Below are 17,936 nucleotides of genomic sequence, written 5' to 3'. Positions count from 1 at the left end.
TTGATGATGCTTTGACATAATCCATCTTCTGCTATTTCCCAGCAGTGTGAAAAAAGCACCCTTTTGTGGGTTATGTCTCTCAGCACTGGTATATTTCTAGCTTATGTGGCTTTTAAAGTATCCCCTGTAACCCAGACTTCTAGAGACTTAATGCTTCTCTCTCTCTCCCATCTCTTTCTCTCTCTCTCATTAGCTTCAAGCAAAACCGTATCTTTTTATAACAAGGACACACGGGGGGAGATCCAGAAAGTCAGCTTTGATAACGAGCAAATCAAGCAAATCTTCCATGGGAGTTTCCACAAGGTAAACACCATTTTCGTTTCCTCATCGAGCGAAAGTTCAAAGAGGGTGTTAGGTAACGTTTTTTTGGGCCAGGCAGCCAGGGTGTGTGGTGCAGTGGTCACACCTGGGCTGCTTTGTCTTTGTTGAATTTCCTGAGGACATAAAAATGCTTGGCATTCCTGTTCTAGGAGGCGTAGCAAAGATACAGATACAGACACGTCGGCCATGTTGCTATTTATGACATGTAGTATTTTTTACAAGCCGTGCAAAAACCGCATGTAATGTTAAATGATGCTCTTGCACACGAGGATTCATAAGTGATGATGTCAATATTGAGACATTTGCATACTGCAGGAGCTGAAATATAGGCAGTTACCTGTCAGACTCACAATTAGGTACTTCTTAAAGTACATGAGGGGGCCATGGATTAGAAAAAATAAAGAGCACTGTGCAATAAATAAAGTCAGATATTTTATTATTGCTAATTAAGATAAATTTATTCATAAACACGGCCTCTGTACCAACAGGATTGGATAAGTTACTATTGCCGTTTGTTCTTCACACATAGTATGTGAACTACAGTGATGGGTATCTCACATTTTTTATGGATGGTGGTCCCGACTCTTGCTGTCTCTTTATTAAATGTTCAAACTCACAGAATGCTTTGAAACCGCTGAAATTAAAATTGATGGCGCAGTTGTCGATAACTGAAAATTGAAGCTTTTTGGGAAGAACAATTGCCAGACCGATTTCTGAGAACAAAGACGTGTATAAAGACTTGAAAAAAAAGTTATAAATATTTGATGCATCAGCAGAGAGAAGGGAATTGGATGACCTTTCGCAGTCTGTAAAAGTTTACAAAAGGAAGCTGAAAAGTAGACAGATTCCCAAATGGTCCTTCTTAAGTTATGGGCAACAGTTCCCGTGTGATCTAATATCCTGATATTCATCTGTTTACATTTTTTGTGTCTTAATGTTGATTTCCACATGCCACCATTAGATAAAGAAATGACGAATACAGCACTCTCCATTCTCAGTGTTTCACAGTGTAAACACAGCTTCTCTCCTGACATCTGCAGTACTGGGTATACAGAAGCACTTTGAATTGATTTCTTTGGTCCCAAGGGATAACCTATTAGAGAAAACCACTGCCTAAAGAGCACAAATGTAGTAGTTATGAATTGTGAATAATTTGTTTTAAAACATTAATGGTACTGATTTATTGTAGCGCCGTAAGATAGGCAACAATATTTATACAACCAGTCATTGGTTTTGATGGATAACCGCTTTGAGAACATATATCTATACTGCATTTGCCTTCCATTAGATTGATATTTGGATGGATGAGGATTATCTGAGTTAGGCTGATGACACTTTACAGGGACACTGAATATCCCTGGACACAAGCATGAGGACATTAAGCCAAATGCTATAGTCCGATTCTAATGAAAGATTTGCTGTGGTAGTATAGTCAGATTTTAAGTCGAAATGGGTTTGTGGGAGCAAAAGCATCTCTTTTTCATTAGGGAACTATTTGGTGAGTGCTGTGTATTGGCCGTTGAATGAATCATGCGGTTGAACAACATTAAAGTATACTTTTGATGTTTAATAGGTTGTCATTGGCCATTAAAATATTAAATGGATGTGCTAGGCTCATGAAAGCCACAAGTCACGTGTGTCATAGGGTCATAGACAAGTCACAGAGAATGTACCGGAAAGCTATATAAAAGTAGGTTGATATGAGTGAGCGTGAAGGCCAAATTCAGTTTGTTTTGTGAAGGAGAATATAAGAAACAGGGGCGCTGAATTTTTCGTCGACACCAAGCTGTAGTGCACAAGTCCCTGTGAGTTTACTGAAGTCAGAATATGTCATTCACCTGACGTCACGGTGGAGGGCAAACAGAGGACTGCGGAGACAAATATTTACAAGAAATGCAACGGAATGAAATCTGAGTGCACGACCGCATCGCATTGTCTACACTGCCATTTCGGGGAGACCAATAAAAAAAAAAACAGCGCAGTCGCTGGCGTGCAAGTCTGGAAAATGTTGGGTCAGTGCTGTAGCCGTTAAACAATTACATCAGAAAGCCAGCGGAACGCCAGAATGGAGACTCTCCCTTTTTGGCTCCGTCTCCGCTTCGTTGCTTGGGTCCTGGGCTCTGCCTGGATTGCCTCTGGTAGCTGATTGCCTGGGGTGCGTGTGTGTGGGGTGTGGTTGGAGGGGGTGGGGGTGGGGGTGGGGGGGGCGATGTTATAATGCTTGTGGTTTCTCTGAGTAACTCCGGTGGTCTGCTTCATGCCACAGTAGTTTATTCACTGTATCCACGTGGAGGCAGAAATCCGACTTGGCAGGAACGCTTCACTCTCCGACTGTATCAGAGACAGGCAAAATATTTACGAACTACATTTTCAATACGAAGTGCACTCCCTACACATCTCCTTTAAGTGAGCTGAGAGGTTGAAACCAAAAGCGAGTGATAAACACGTATTTTACAAGTGTGCTCTTCGGTTTTCTAATAGGAAAAACTGTCAAACTTTTCTGCGCTTTCCTGTGATGGTATGGTCCCGTAAACAGGAGAATACACAACGGAACAAATGCTTTGAAGTGCTCTCAGCCTTTCAGCTGTAAAATATTGAGTTTACATACCAATGCCAATAAGCATTAAAGAAACAAACGTGATTAAGTCTGTCAAAAACGTACCAGTACTTTTCCTCCCTATTTTGATGGATTTTGCGTGTTGTTTTTTCAGTCTCTTTGGCAAGTGGTTTGACGTGCAGGGAGTACTCTGGACCCATTTTCACAGAAGAGACTGTTATAAATGTTGTTGACTTAATTTTTTGTCTACTGATTATACTGAATTTTATGTGCAAGCCAGCTTCCTTTTGCTTGAAACTGTAGTTTAAGCGAATGAGTTAAATTGCTGGAGGAGCAGGCCAATTTTGGAGTAATGGAGTATAAAGTATAGAGGGCAGAAAGTAAATAATCTGCCAAATATCATACAGCTCATAGGAACCTGCCAAGAAAACACCAGCAAAGAGTATATGTAATGTTTGAGTTAATGAATGAAATCACTTGTAATGACCTGAAAAGATGAGGACAGTGTAATGCGAGTGGCTGAAAGCCAAGGGTTCCCCAGCTTCCGAGATTCAGTTCTTCTCTGAGGTCATTATTATTTTTTATATTTTTTTTGCTACCACAGAGCCCAACAGCCAGAGATTCTTTTCTGAACACACTCTCATGACTTTTTCATTATGTTTTGAGGCGGGGCAAGGCGTTATTCATGGCTGGTAGCATTATTGCTCTTTCCGCGTGAAGTGTGTCGACGGGTGACACAGTGAGCAGCGCGATGCATGTAACCGGAGTTATGTTGGCGCTCACATTTCCACTTGGACTATCAATCATGGCAAACGGCTGGGTCAGTTATGTGCTCTTTTACCTCGTTTACCCTCTGTGTGGAGCAAGCCTGGTTTCAGCTTCCAGAAACCTGCAGTGTTATAGACCCTTCCTCCCGTGGTCGGCCAAATATTGTGTCGCGTCGTCAAGGAAGTTCACTGTAATTCTGCGTGCGGTTGCCAGGGCCCTTGGCCTGTTTTGTGGAGTCTGTACTGTACAGATTTCCTACAAAGAAAGAATGCAGATACTGTAACACCACAGTGGCATTTCTTTGAAAATCTTGTTCGAATTGCATCTGTGCAACAAATTTTGGCAGACAGGGAAGTCTTTACCACAAAATGACCTCATCACAAGAAGCAGTTCGGAATGATTCAGAACCAGGTCTAGCAACAAGAATTATACTGTATGTGACTTCTGAGGAACATGCTCATGGAAAGAATTTTCCATGTACAGTCTACCACACTTCCACAGGCAAGGGAAAAGGAACGTTCCTCACTGTAACATTTCAGACAAAATAGCAGACATGGAGTTATATAACTATTGAGTGCCCTAATTACAAAGGTCATTGCCTGAAGTATGCTTTGTAGTAGTATGCTTTAGTAATATTTATTTATTTAAAACTTGTTTTCTGCACAAGGTATGGTCTACAGGTGGGATCTCAAACTCAGATGTCTGCTGGTTTTTAATGTGTTCCTGCACTGAAGTGTTTAATTTAAGCCATTGATTGGCTAAAGGACGCACACGTATGTTTGCAAGGCCTAAATCGGCTGCTGATTGAATGAAGTAAATTTGAACACCAGCAGAGACTGTGGCCCCCCAGGGCTTCGAGACCCCTGGTCTATAGTGACACATCATTCGGTCAATAGTATGATGGCAAGGAAATAGACCATCGTCTCACACTCAGTTTTCAGGTCTTTTTGCCAGACCTCTCATTTTCCACACAGTCTGCACAGCATCAGGACAAAAAGCTGTTTTTTTTTCTGGTGGTACTTCCTGGAGAAAAGAGAGAATCCTCATCCCGGTCCTCCTGTCTTTTCAGCTACACATCCTGGTTTCCCCCAAGAGTGTCAAATTGAACTTGGACTGTCAGGAGGTGGGGGAGAAAGAGATTAAGGCAGCTGGAAACACCTCCACAGATGGATATCAAGTGCTCGGCAAAATGTCCAAGTCAATGGGCTCGAAAGGAGACTCAGCAACAGTGAGTAAACTCTGCTGGGGTCAGAATGACGCCATTGATCTGCTGACACAAGTGATCTCAAAAATACACAAAACTTAAGCAAAATCATAAAATTCAGCAGCCAAAATTCTTGTTCAAGATGAATTCTGACTTTCTAGAATTTTATTTTTGTTGATTTATTAGTTAAATTATTATTATTATTTATTGTTGTAAAATATGTATTTATTGTTTTCACCATATGCATAATTACAACATAAATACAAACTATATAACTTTAGTAAGGGCATCCAGGTGCAGTGAGTCTGTGTGTGTGTGTGTGTGTGTGTGTGTACCGATTCACAAATCAAAGACATATGTAACATCCATTTTCAATTTTGTTGTACAGTTCCAGCTCCAGATGTTTGATATTGTCTGCAGTTTGGGTTGGACAAGCAGAGACAGATGCTGTGACCTGCCATCCATGGTAAGGGGTTTTTCTGTAGATATACTTGCAGAGGTGTGTCCCTTAGTTATCAAATCTGTTTATATATCCACTGATCAATTGTTAACACTTAACCAAAGAGGTCCTATTGTGTGTTCAGGTTAGCTTAAGAGTCTATGAGAGTGTTTAATATATGTTTATATATGTGTATGTTGTATTGTACATTCAGAACTATAGACAAGACTAAACTCAAAATAAGTGAGGTTGCATTGTCAAAATAGATTTTGTTATACAATAGGTTTTGTTACACAGTTTACATTATACAAAATTTGGAACTTAGCCTTGTTTTGACCTGCCCTCTCTGTGGTATCTCACTCAAATCCCACTTGAGTTGTGTAGTTTTGATAAATAAATCCAGCTGTTGTTTAGGAACTGTGATCACACTTTGACTATAATATAAATGTAGGCCTTTATAATATAAATACATAATTGTCAGAATGTATACAAAAATCCACAATGCAATGGGAAATATTTTGAATATATTTTGCTCAACTTTACAGTATGGGCTGATATATATCTAAAATCAACATTAATTAATCTGTTTTATTTTCAGAAATATTCCAGTACTGTCAATCTTCAAAACCTTTTCTGAAATTTTGGCACCGAGACACGTGCCACTCAATAAAGATTAAAAAATATATTTTTTTACTTAATTCCTTCACAACATGTTTAATAACTTTTTTCATCACCTTATTTCCCTTGCAAATACTAGTACAGTACAAGACATGACTAGACCACATAACTTTTGTATTTTCCCAAAGCTATTCATAGGTCTCTCTGTACTGTCCTCCTCCCCCCCTACTTAGTACAGCCGTTCCAAGCAGGACATTAAATCCGGGTAGACTCATACATTGCAGATGGCTGGAAATGCAGAACATGCTCATACTGTAAGACGGGGCTGTTATACTGAGAGCCTGGGGCCAAATACTAAGGACCCTCTGATCATTCAGAAGAAAAAATTATTATGGACTACTTAAAATTATTCAGATAGATCAAAAAGCGTTAAGGTTCATGTCCAAGCATTAAGCATTTGCTTACCTCCTACAGTGACAGATTAATAATTAATAGTTTTGCATTAAGAAGGCATCTACAGTACTTTGCTGACATGCATGTACAATAGATCATGTTCACATATCATTTTACAAATACCATGTGGAAAATATTTGGCTCATGTGCAACATTTACAAAAAATATGTAGCCCCAAAGGAAATAGCTGAAGGTAGGTTCACTGGGAATCACCCCTTGATGATATTTCTGTTTCAGTTTATCCTGTTTGTACATTTTCTTTCCTTTTTTTCGATTTCAGAGAGACGAGTCCAAATGCCCGCCCCTTCCCAATGCTTGCACATGTGCACTAGAGAATGTGGGACCGCAAGGACCCCCTGGGCCTTTGGTAATGACATCAGCCGTCTCTGTCTAGCCTGTGAAGGAGTTCAGCTGTGGCCCCGATTGAGTTTGTAATACCGAAAGTTAAGCAGTGGCGCTGTAGACAGGTCTGAAGTTATTGAATAGAAAGGGCTTTTGTTGGTGTGTTCTACCACTCTCTCTTGGATTATGTTTTTGTATATAACAGCATAATAGCTGCATTATGTTTTTCTTCCTTTAACTTGTAAATATTTATCTGACGTATGATGGCTGTTAAAGCTGGAGCAACTAGCTTGTTAATCTTGATGAAATGGGATTGAACGGGAGCCTGCAGCTACAGCTATAAACCAGCACGGCTGCACTTGTAACCTCTTGTTTTATAAAGGCTGATGGTTTCTGAAAAATATTTATCTGGAATATTCCTAAATTTGCTGTTCTTTCCCCAGGGTGTGCCTGGTTCTAAAGGTCCACGGGGTGAGAGGGGAGAACCTGGTTCACCTGTAAGTACACAGCTCACATGTCTTTTTGCAGTTAATTTAAGATATCTAAAACAATTTTAAGAATTTGAAAAATATAATATATGTACAGTGTGTATTATTTAGCATGCAGATGGTATAATCTTACCATTATTGTGAATGAGTGCTGTATGTGGTGCTGGAAATTTGCCTACATCTGAATTATTTTATTAGAATTGTCCTGGTCTGCTGGTCATTTGGGATCTTAACAGTCTGTTACAGTAGTATGTGACATTCCAATGTTTCTGGTACTTTCTTCCAGAAATGATAGAGGCAGTATTTAGGAATGGGACACTGGTATATAATGATAGTAAAATGAAAGATTAATTATTTGGTGTCTGTTTCTGTTCCCTGATAGGGCGCCATTGGCCCACATGGCGAACAGGGATTGCCAGGCCCCATGGGACTTCCTGGCCCTCAAGGCCCCAGCGGAAGGTCTCTCACCGGAGAGCCTGTAAGTCCCCATTCACTTCTTCTGTTGCAGTCTCTGTGCATAGCCAGCAGTCTGAATCTGTGCATAGCACTCACACCACCCTGTATCTGGAGTGGAGGAAAACAGACGTTATTGGCCCCCGTTTTGAGGGGGGAGATTTAAGGGCTGTGAACTGATTGCAGGAAAGAGATTTGCTGCTGGCATTCCTTTATGTCTGGGATCAGCTCATGAAATCAAAGAACTCTGAACCCCTTAATGCTGATGCAGCTGCACGCATCAGCTCTCCATCCAGACACGCTCTCCAGTGAGAGCCAGTAAAATTCACAAACAACGGGTGAAGCTCAATTCCTTTTCATCTGTAGGCCAATGCAAGCCTGCACTGCTGTGTCAATGCACAACCAATTAGTTAGCAGCACCTGAGATTCATTGATGTACACCGAAGGAACAATGTGTCATTTTGGGCCAGAAAGATGCATGAAATTCTGTATGTTTTTTATATCCTGAAATTTGAAAAACAAAATTATTTTATTCCATTATATTCTATATCATCCAAATTCAGTTTTCAGTGCTTAAAACATGTTCAAAATGAGGCCAGGTTGTGATGTTCAGCATCTTCTCATCTGTTTTTCTTCCACTGCAGGGTCGTCCTGGACCCAAAGGAGATCCCGGTGACAGTGGACTACCTGGGCCGAAAGTGAGTCTGTTGCTTTGGCCTTTCGCTCCATCTGTGGTTTTGAAAAAAGAAACGGAGGATAAAGCGCAGTCTACAGTCATACTACTATTTTGGAATGTCTCCATATGGCAAGCCTAAGGAAATATTTCATGTAGAATACTTCAGTAACTAACAGCCGTTTCAGATCATGTATTTATATTTAATCCTTATTGAATTTAAAATAAATTCACTTGAAAACGAGTCCTTGCCTAACCTCAAACCACGTGGGTGAATTAGAGACACCTGTTCCGTTACATTAATGTTGTCTCTGGTGTGGAAGAAGTTTAACTCTTCAGGTTGGGGGTGTATGAGCAGAGTCAATGGGGAATATATTAATGGTACACGCCATTCTATTGCATGTCCCAGATGATGCATGTCCTTGTTCATGGGCACCTGGTGTCAAACTTTGTCAACATGGAGGTCCCAGAGGTAGCACCACCGTCATGACTGTCAGCATTTTCCTATAATGAAATCTCACCATTAAGAGATAATTTAGGCAAGTCAAAAGACTTATAAACATAAATCAACGACTGTTTGTACATATATGCTCTTTGTCCAGGAAAAAAGGTAATTCACATATACATAACCTTGATCCTGTCTTCAATATAGAAGTGGATAACTAGACTGGCAGTGATTTTGAACATCGCATCTTAACGTGAGAAAGTCTACCTGGCTTATGCAGAGCATTCTGGAAAGACAGTAATCCACAAATTGAGAGATCTCTTTCTGCACCTTAATACTGTTGGTCAGGGATGGCTGTGTGATTCTTTGTTGGCTGCCTGCTTAAAAGGAAGTTACCTAGAGCAATATGAAGTTGCAGCATTGAATAAGTTTTAGTTTAAATTCTGAAAGAAAGACCAGCTGTACAGTAAGGTCCATCCATCTTTCTGATAGCCACAGATAGCTGCTCTTTGAGCCACCTGTCATGGACACAATTGAATTGCCGGTCAGATCTTCACAGATGGACCCTATCAAGCTAGCCTGGGAAATGTCTGCAAAAGCAGAAATGTCTGCCACCAATCCAATAAACCTTCCCTACAAACTGTAGAATCCCTGTCAGTGGGTTGTTCATGCCATGTAGTTAGCCTCAGTAGTATTGCGGTGTCTTTTGGCAAACAGACTGTGTTGGGCGCTGTATAGACCTGTAGGAAATGTTAGAAAACTGTACTTGACCTTAATGTCTTGTCAGTTTAAAAGATATCAGGTTCTCAGAGAGGTTAAATGCTCTAACTGTAATGGGCACTTTGTTGAGAATCCTCCTGACAAAAAAATCAAGTGCCATGCATGCAGGTGAGCAAGCTGTTAGCAGATGCTCTATCAACATGCATTTAATAGCTTGCAGAGTATGCAGCCCAGTTTAATAATAGCTAATAAAATGGATCTGGGATATATTATGTTCCTTGTAAATCTTGTGCCTAGGCATCAAAGAGTTGAGAGAAGTGATAGTAAAAAAAACAAGCAAGACTTTAGAGCAAATGAGAAATAAAAAACGAGATTTGCTGTTATTTCAACAGAAACTTTGTGGCAAAAATAGGCTGGTTGGAATTGGTTGGTCAAAGGAAGGTGACCCCCCTGGTAATTTCTGCTCTGAGAAAGAGTCTTAAACACCTTATTTATTGGTCTTTGTAGGGCACACCTGGTCAATCTGGAGCTATTGGTCCCATTGGACCAGCTGGAGTACGGGTAAGTTCCTTTTATCCTGTGTTTTGTGCTATCAGTATAAAATTAACTGTTAAAGGATAATAATACTCCATTATATGAAGCTTGCGTAAGTATTTTCAACTATAAACATGTTAGTGTGTTGTATATCCTGATGTATTACAATAAGTTTAGGATTTCTCCTAAGTGTAAGGCAGCTGGCTATCAGTTCTGGTTTTTCAGTCACAAACTAATATTTACTGTACGCTGATCACTTACAGTATGGAAATGTACTTACTGTATTTCTGGAATTATGCATGTTTCTTTTGAGAAGAAGTAAACTTTTTTTCATGTGTCATTAAATGATAATTCATAACAGAGTGTGACAGACCCAATGATTTTGTTACAAATTTTCGAAGGAATGTTAAAACCTCATCAACCCATTCTCCTGCTCAGCGGTAAATTAGCTGAAGCAAACCGACACCCAGCACCACACCGATTGCGGACGCATTTTGCTGGAAAGCCATGTTTTTTCATTTGATTTCATTCAAATATCCCTCTTATTGATTACAAGTATTTGTCGTGTGTCTTTTTGCTTTAACGGCTGTACTCAGATAATGCATTGATTAACAGGATTAGCTACCGGGTGTAGTGATCCGCTGTGACCTCAAATGATCTTTAAAGTACATTTCCTGCCGTTAATGTAGGGACCCCCTGGAAACGAAGGACCAGCTGGACCCAGAGGCCCACCAGGCCCAATGGTATGTATGAGCACGCAGAGGCCTGTCATTATCTGTACTTACCTCTTTGTGAAGTGTAATTATCATAATTGGGAAAAAAAGAACATTTATCATATTAAAGTCAAACAACTGCCAAAAATGCCACAATTTAATTGGCATGCGTCAAACCCTCAGAACATCCAGTTGTTTGGACACTTAGCACATGATTTATTCATATATCATGTTTCTCTATGTTTCTTAATTATTTCCTGTTTTATATGTCACATGGTATACAGTGTTTATAGATGTAATTGTATGTGTCCTCTATATAAGATAAGAGCGTCTGCCAAATGCCTGTAATGTAATGTAAAGTAATATACATATTTACGTAAATTATGCAGACCTAATCACTGACCCAAGATTAAAATGAGACTTCTGCAGCATACTGATTGTTAACATTGGAAGTCTTACAAAGGCTTATCTCATCATTTGAAGTGGCTTTTTAATGTGTCAGTGTTCAGAACTGTTGCATTTACCATGTATCGCCTGCAGGGACCTGCTGGATCTCCCGGAATGCCTGGACCTATCGGAAAACCAGGAAAACCTGGTGACACAGGGCCTCTGGTGAGAGAGAAAATTACAGGTTTATGTCTGAATACACTGCTGGATAAGCTCTAAATAGGCAATTCACACCACAGCATCCCCAAACTTGATTAAAGCCTGGGGTCAAGGATGACTCACCTTGTAAAATACCCAGATGTTCAGCTTAGCCAATCATAGCACTCCCTTCAAACACTAATACACAACAGAAATAATTCCATTTAAAAGCAAACACAGGCCACATTGAGCATACGCAGCATTTATTTCTGCTATATATTACATTTGTTGTGCATTTTCAAAACCATCTCTAGCAACTAGAGAAATCCTAAAAGGAAAATAAATCACATTTGTATTTTTGAAACAGCCATGGCGTAGATTGAAATAATTTTGTATTATTTTTACGGGTGGATGCGGTTTAGTGCTCCACTTAACAACTTGTGTCGAATTTAACATTAAGCATGTGTCATTTATAATAAAACTGTACTCACATAACTCATTGTAATTTATTGTAAGTATACACTATACACTGATTTAACACTGCATTACTGTATATCGCATGCTGATCTCAACAGTCCATGACAGTGAACATTTTGTGAAATTAATAACTGAAATGATTAAGTACCAAAAAATGCTGAAGTTCATACAGGGGTCCCAACATGGACAGCTAATGTTCGCTCTCCAGAGTAGCTGAAAGCACTCACACCTATTTTCTGACAGTATGCACTCGTTTATGATACATTACACATGGCTATTGAGTAAATGCATGAACAACAAGGACAGTAGGAGGAAATGATCATTTCCTGATTTAATGTAAATAGAACTTGCCATGAATGAGATGCAGTGCACCTGTGAAAATAGTCATGGACGTGCGATTGTACAAGCAAAACCCCAAGCCCTGCCTCACTTTGAAATCGTTATGAGCTGCAGAATTCCCATCACTGTTTAGCCCTTTAGGAAGAGATATAAGAATTAGAACAAATATGATCACTTTAATTGCTAAGCAATGCTTTTATTTTTAAAGATGTACTATGCTAATTTATTTGCCTTTTATTTTCACAGGGAACAACAGGTCAAAAAGGAGATAAGGGAGACAGGGTAAGTGAAACAGTTACATTTTAGTAAATAATAGAAGTTGTTCAAAGGAACTTTTACATTTGAATATAATGAATCTTTTTGCAGGGAGACTTTGCATCCCAAAACATGATGAGGTCCATAGCTCGTCAAGTCTGTGAACAGTTGGTGAATGGTGAGCAGTTGCTTTGGATATTCTAAAAATGCTTTTAAATGTTTGAAAAACAAAAATGATGATGTCAATTACAATTTTTTGATTGAAAAAACAGAATAGCACCACTTTTTAACAGATTTCCCAGCACAGTGTCTTTTGATATGATTGACTGGTCTTACGTTTACCTTTCTCCTTCACGTTTTAGGTCAAATGGGCAGGGTTAATCAGCTATTGAACCAGATTCCCAACGGCTACCGTAACAACCACCCCGGTCCTCCCGGTCCTCCTGGTCCTCCTGGCAATCAGGGACCGCGTGGAGAACAGGGCCAGGCAGGCCGAACTGGCTTCCCGGGAAGTCCCGGTTCACCTGGTCCCCAAGGAGAGCGAGGTGTGCGCTTTAATCTTATCCTGTGTCAACTATGCACTGGCAACCGGTCCTACCCCTGGACTTGATTTTTCCTGGGGGAGGAACTGTTGAATTACTAGAGACTACAGAGGCGAGCTGTAGTTTCATCTGATGTAGGCTGTGTGATTTGTATGATATGACAGTTTTCTGAGGGAGGTCTTAGTTCAGATCTCAACAGGGTCTGTCTTTAGAGATTAAGCATGATGTGTGTGTGTGTGTGTGTGTGTGTGTGTGTGCAGGGCCAGCAGGGGAGAAGGGTGAAAGAGGAAACCCTGGTGTTGGACAGAGAGGACAAAGAGGACCATCTGGACCTCCTGGTAAGTGTTAGACACATTGCATGAGGCTAGCTAACTAATGTTTTTTTCCCGCATTGTTATATAGTTTAGAGTAACCATCTCTAAACTGGGATTGGTGGACTGCAGGGTTTATCATTCATTTGCTAAGGGTCTACATTTTTGCAGAATAAACTCTACAGGGCTGGACTTATTGACAGTCTCTTGGACATATCGTGGCCTTTCCTAAACACATAAATGGAATCTTGCTAGCAACAACTGCTCCTTGCCTGCCTTAAAACCACATTGTGTATTTTGGCGCACAAGGAAAGATGACGTTTGTAAACAACCACCAAAAGTGAGGGGGCAAAATAAGAAGGGACATGTCCCCATTAGTTGTAATGGGTCTTTCGCCCATGCCCAAAAGTATTTGGACATCCCTTGTTCTGGGGCTGTTTTTCATAGTTTGGGCTAGGCCCCTTATGTCTAGTGAAGGCAAATCTTAATGCTACCGCATACAATCACATACTAGACGATTCTGTCCTTCCCCAACAGTTTAAGGAAGGCCCTTACCTGTTTCAACATGACAGTGTCCCCGGGCACGCTGTGAGGCCCATATAAAAATAGTTTTGCCGAGAACGGTGCGGAAGAACTTGATTGGCCTGTACTGAGCCCTGACCTTAACCCCATCTAACACATTTGGGATCAATTAGAAAGCCAACTGCGAGCCAGGCCTAATCGCCCAATCTGTGCCCAACCTCATTAATGCTCTTCTGGTTGAATGGAAGCAAATTCCTGCAGCAATGCTCCAACATCTAGTATAAATCCTTCCCAGAAGAGGGGAGGTTGTTATAACAGAAAAGGGTGGACTAACTTCATATTAATGCTCATAATTTTGGATGAGATGTTGGATGTCAGGTGTTCATATACTTTTGGTCATGTAGTAATTGAACATTTAAATTGGGCAAATTAATTTAAGTTTCCTATTAGACGTATATGTCTCGTGGTATGTTCAAACAGATCTGCTAAACAGATCATTCTTAGAAGCTCTGTGCAGGTAGTACAAATTGACCCATACATTTGCTTTGCTTTTCTGCTGAATACAAACAGCTTTGTTGAGGAAGAGTTTAGTTTTTGGTAGCATACAACAGACTGTTCACTGCTCCTCTGCAGGGCAGAGCTATCGTTCAAGCGACACAGGGAGTCTGCTTTTTTACGGCACAGATCCGGTTCTGTCACCGAAAAGCGGTCAAAATTCACAGTGGCTTCTCATCTCCGGAAGGAGTGGCTCTAAATTATGGCCAAATTGCACTGCGGGTCATCCAAGAAAAGCATTACTTCATCTGCCCGTGGGCTTTAGAGTAGCAGAACTAATACAGCCATCTACTTTAATGGTAATACAGTGTGCTTGTCTGAAGTACTGAGTCCCTAGAGGCTGGCCTGCAACATGGGCAGTGGAAAAAATCATGCAATTCATTCTGAGTTCTGGGTCAAACATTGCCAAGACTCTCTGTGAATAAAGGGGAATTAAACTGCATACAAGTAGGGGAAGCTAGTGATGATGAGTCATTGTCCAGCAGCTAATCAGATCACTGCACAAAATCAGCCCTCTCTGCACTTTCATTGATAACACATGCACAGACGTAAGGAAGCGAGAGGTAGAGAAAGAGGAGGAAAAAAATCCAAACTAGGTTTACTTTGTCTAGACAGGACTAAGGGAAAAAATGCCAGCGACTCTGCAGTTCATTCATTGTTTGTTTCTGTTAGGAATCTTCTACATACAGTACTGTAATTACAGTACTGCAAACCAATTATCCTCACTTGCTGTATTTGTACATATTTGGATCTGAACAGTTGATTCTCTGACCCAAACTTTACCCCCTTGTATAGGCCCACAAGGGGATTCTAGGGTTGGCCCACCAGGCCCTCAAGGCCCTGCTGGGTCCCGAGGTCCCGCTGGTCGCCCAGGCGTTGCAGGGGTCAGGGGTCCGCCCGGTCAACCCGGCTACTGCGATTCATCGCAGTGTGTAGGCATTCCTTACAACGGGCAAGGATACCAAGGTAGGTTCTCTCCTTCATAAAAGCACAGGACAATGGACAATGTGCCTTTGCTGCTTCAAATGGAAATGTTAAATGGTACGCACAAACTGTAAGTATTTGTTGGCCTTAGTACTTAAACACTACGTCATAGACATGGGGCATAGCTCGGTAGACGTTGTCGGCAGTCGGTTCAGTTCAACCGCCTGGTGTCGTGTCCTTAGCAAGACACTACCCTTTGTCTGGCGAATGAAGATCAATTGTAAGCGCTTGATAAAGCTATATAATATCATTACATTACATGTAAATTTGTATTTAATATTTTGGTATGAATGATATTGATGTTCATCATTTGTGATCATTTTATTTTTTTGGGGAAAAATTAAGGCCATTTTTCCCCTACCACTGAAACCTAACATCCTCTTCAACCTGTTTCAGGTTCGCCATAGTTCCTTTAATATGTGGCCTGTGCTGCTTGCAGTTTGAGAACCTGAGAAAGACCTGTTTCTGAGATATTTGCTCACGCTTAAGAGCCACCATAACAATAACCATCACGGATATGATTACTGAACATTGTTGACCATCATTACAAAAGACAAAAAAAGAAAAAAAAGGAGAGGACGTGTACTAACCACACCTTACAGCTACTAGATAAGAAAAAAAAGCAACGGTGATGGCAACAACTTAATGGCCTGTTTGCATCTTGAAGTCAAGCAGCAAAAAAGACATGGAGCCTCTTATGGTGAAGGAGCATGTACAAACTACTAACCAGGTGGATTTATAACTGAGACAACAACAGCGTTAACATGGTAATGATGAGGTGATATCTGTAAATAAACTAATTGTGCCTTGTAAATGATGTTTGACCCACATCCGCTACGTTCAGTTTAACACCCTTAGTATGCTTGTGCATTGTAGCACGCTGCCTGCTGGATGCCAACATAACCTCTTTTTACAAAGTGCCTTAAAGACGATGTACACACAGACTCTGCTCAGGGCCCAAGTGAAGCACGTGTCATTTGTACATGCGACCCCGGGGAGGTTTTCGTTTGCCTCTTTTCTTTTGAATGTTTTTGCGATGAGTGCTGAGACCTGTTTTTTTTTTTTTTCTTTTTTTTTGGTTGGTCTTTTTTTTCCTCTGTTTTACTTAGTTCTTACAATAATGCTGTAACTCAGCATTTTATGAGGACTAGCTCCAGAATATCAAAAAAGAAAAAAAAAAACTGGTGATAGAATTCCTACTTGATTCTTTCATTATTATTTGTTATGGGACATGCAGTATTGCAGCAAATAACTGAATGTATGTACATTGAACTGAGTGAATGTACAATCCATCAATTCAACATTAGAGTGAACATTTTTGTACTATGACAATCAAGCTAAGCAGAAGCACTTAATTCACTGATAAATAATTGCTGCACTATAAAGCAATTTACGGAATTTTTTTCTTTCCGAAGATATTGTGAAACGTAAGGTTGTGCCCAATAGCAATGAACAAAAGGCAACAGAAAACATTAACTGCTGTGTACACTAAATTAATGTTAAATTGGCTGAAAAAATATTTCCAACCAGAACCATACCGACCAGAGCCCGAAACCTACGTAGGTCCAATACCTGAAGAAGAGGAATATGAGACTGACTCTCGAAAACGCCGCAGAAAGAGGTCACTATCAAGAAAGGAATCAGTAAGGATAGCCGCATAAAAAGAGGATTATGTTTTTATCAAAATTATTATTTGTTGTTGTTCACATAAGCTTCTGTTAAGGGAAATTCAGTCAATACTAGATATTGGGGTTTGATACCTCTTCATTATTTGGACAAAAACGTTTTACGTATGTGAATTGGGGGGGGGGGACTTAAAACATAAATCTCATTTCAAATTTCTTGAATATCTGTGAGCTTTCTATCTCTTCACTTATATGTCCCGCTTGTAATATAACCGCATTAAATGTCTTAAAGAATCCAATGTTTAACGCACTCATCGTGTAACAAATTGGCATTCAAAGATGTGAGGGCATACAGCAATGAACTACACAGGTTTTTTCCTCTTTTATTTATCACACAACTCAATATAAAGGTGTATGTTGTCATATTACAATGGTATATTTGCCATTTTGAAAGGTGGACCTTTCTTCTGCCTTCAGTTTTCCAGACTTCAATACAGCAGTTAAACATTGCTTCCATTTTGTTATTTTAGACTAAATATTTATCAGTTTTATTATACCAATTCACAGCTGATTTTACCAAAGGTGGAATTGCATGTCTGTGGTGTATATTTAGTACATTTTTTAATCAGAATATAGTTGTTGTTTTTATCAATTTCTAATGCAGTTAGAATTTGTTTGCAAGACTATGGATATAGAATTGCTGTTTCATGTTTTTAACTGCAAATTGTGAATTTCACAGCCTTATTTTCTTATTTATTTCTGAAACAGGAGAGGCATTTTTCAATAAAACTACTGAAAATATACGGTATGTGTCAATATTGTGTTTGTACAGCATGACAGAATACAATGGGTGACGCGAAGGTTAAGGAAATGTACTATAATATATGATCTGTACTGTATGTAGATTTATCTGGACACTGCCTCCAAAAAAAGGAATATTTCCTTGCAGTTACTATATTTTTAATATTGGGCTTGAGCTTCATCTCAAAGATGTTCCTTTGTCCACCATGCAC

General features: G+C 39.9%; 1 protein-coding gene across 4 annotated transcripts in view; it reads left to right on the top strand.

Moving 5' to 3' along the window:
* col12a1b (collagen, type XII, alpha 1b) overlaps nucleotides 1–17,726 on the top strand; it is a 75,650-nt gene extending 57,924 nt beyond the window's left edge. For 3 of the 4 annotated variants that reach the window (XM_064339877.1, XM_064339876.1, XM_064339874.1), the window contains 16 exons: nucleotides 194–303; nucleotides 4,716–4,874; nucleotides 5,239–5,316; nucleotides 6,641–6,727; nucleotides 7,146–7,199; nucleotides 7,573–7,668; nucleotides 8,288–8,341; nucleotides 9,989–10,042; nucleotides 10,705–10,758; nucleotides 11,269–11,340; nucleotides 12,376–12,411; nucleotides 12,496–12,562; nucleotides 12,747–12,929; nucleotides 13,187–13,264; nucleotides 15,110–15,280; nucleotides 16,829–17,726. In XM_064339877.1, the coding sequence (XP_064195947.1) occupies nucleotides 194–303; nucleotides 4,716–4,874; nucleotides 5,239–5,316; nucleotides 6,641–6,727; nucleotides 7,146–7,199; nucleotides 7,573–7,668; nucleotides 8,288–8,341; nucleotides 9,989–10,042; nucleotides 10,705–10,758; nucleotides 11,269–11,340; nucleotides 12,376–12,411; nucleotides 12,496–12,562; nucleotides 12,747–12,929; nucleotides 13,187–13,264; nucleotides 15,110–15,280; nucleotides 16,829–16,959 (1,484 nt within the window). In that variant the 3' untranslated portion in view covers nucleotides 16,960–17,726. Of the gene's footprint in view, nucleotides 1–193; nucleotides 304–4,715; nucleotides 4,875–5,238; nucleotides 5,317–6,640; nucleotides 6,728–7,145; nucleotides 7,200–7,572; nucleotides 7,669–8,287; nucleotides 8,342–9,988; nucleotides 10,043–10,704; nucleotides 10,759–11,268; nucleotides 11,341–12,375; nucleotides 12,412–12,495; nucleotides 12,563–12,746; nucleotides 12,930–13,186; nucleotides 13,265–15,109; nucleotides 15,281–15,694 lie in introns of all 4 variants that reach the window. The other variant, XM_064339878.1, reaches the window with a different exon arrangement.
* Nucleotides 17,727–17,936: the final 210 nt, after the last annotated feature.

This window comes from Anguilla rostrata, chromosome 6 (assembly GCF_018555375.3).
Source record: "Anguilla rostrata isolate EN2019 chromosome 6, ASM1855537v3, whole genome shotgun sequence".
In the NCBI taxonomy this organism is placed as follows: Eukaryota; Metazoa; Chordata; class Actinopteri; order Anguilliformes; family Anguillidae; genus Anguilla; species Anguilla rostrata.
This window is presented reverse-complemented; position numbering and strand designations above follow the sequence as displayed.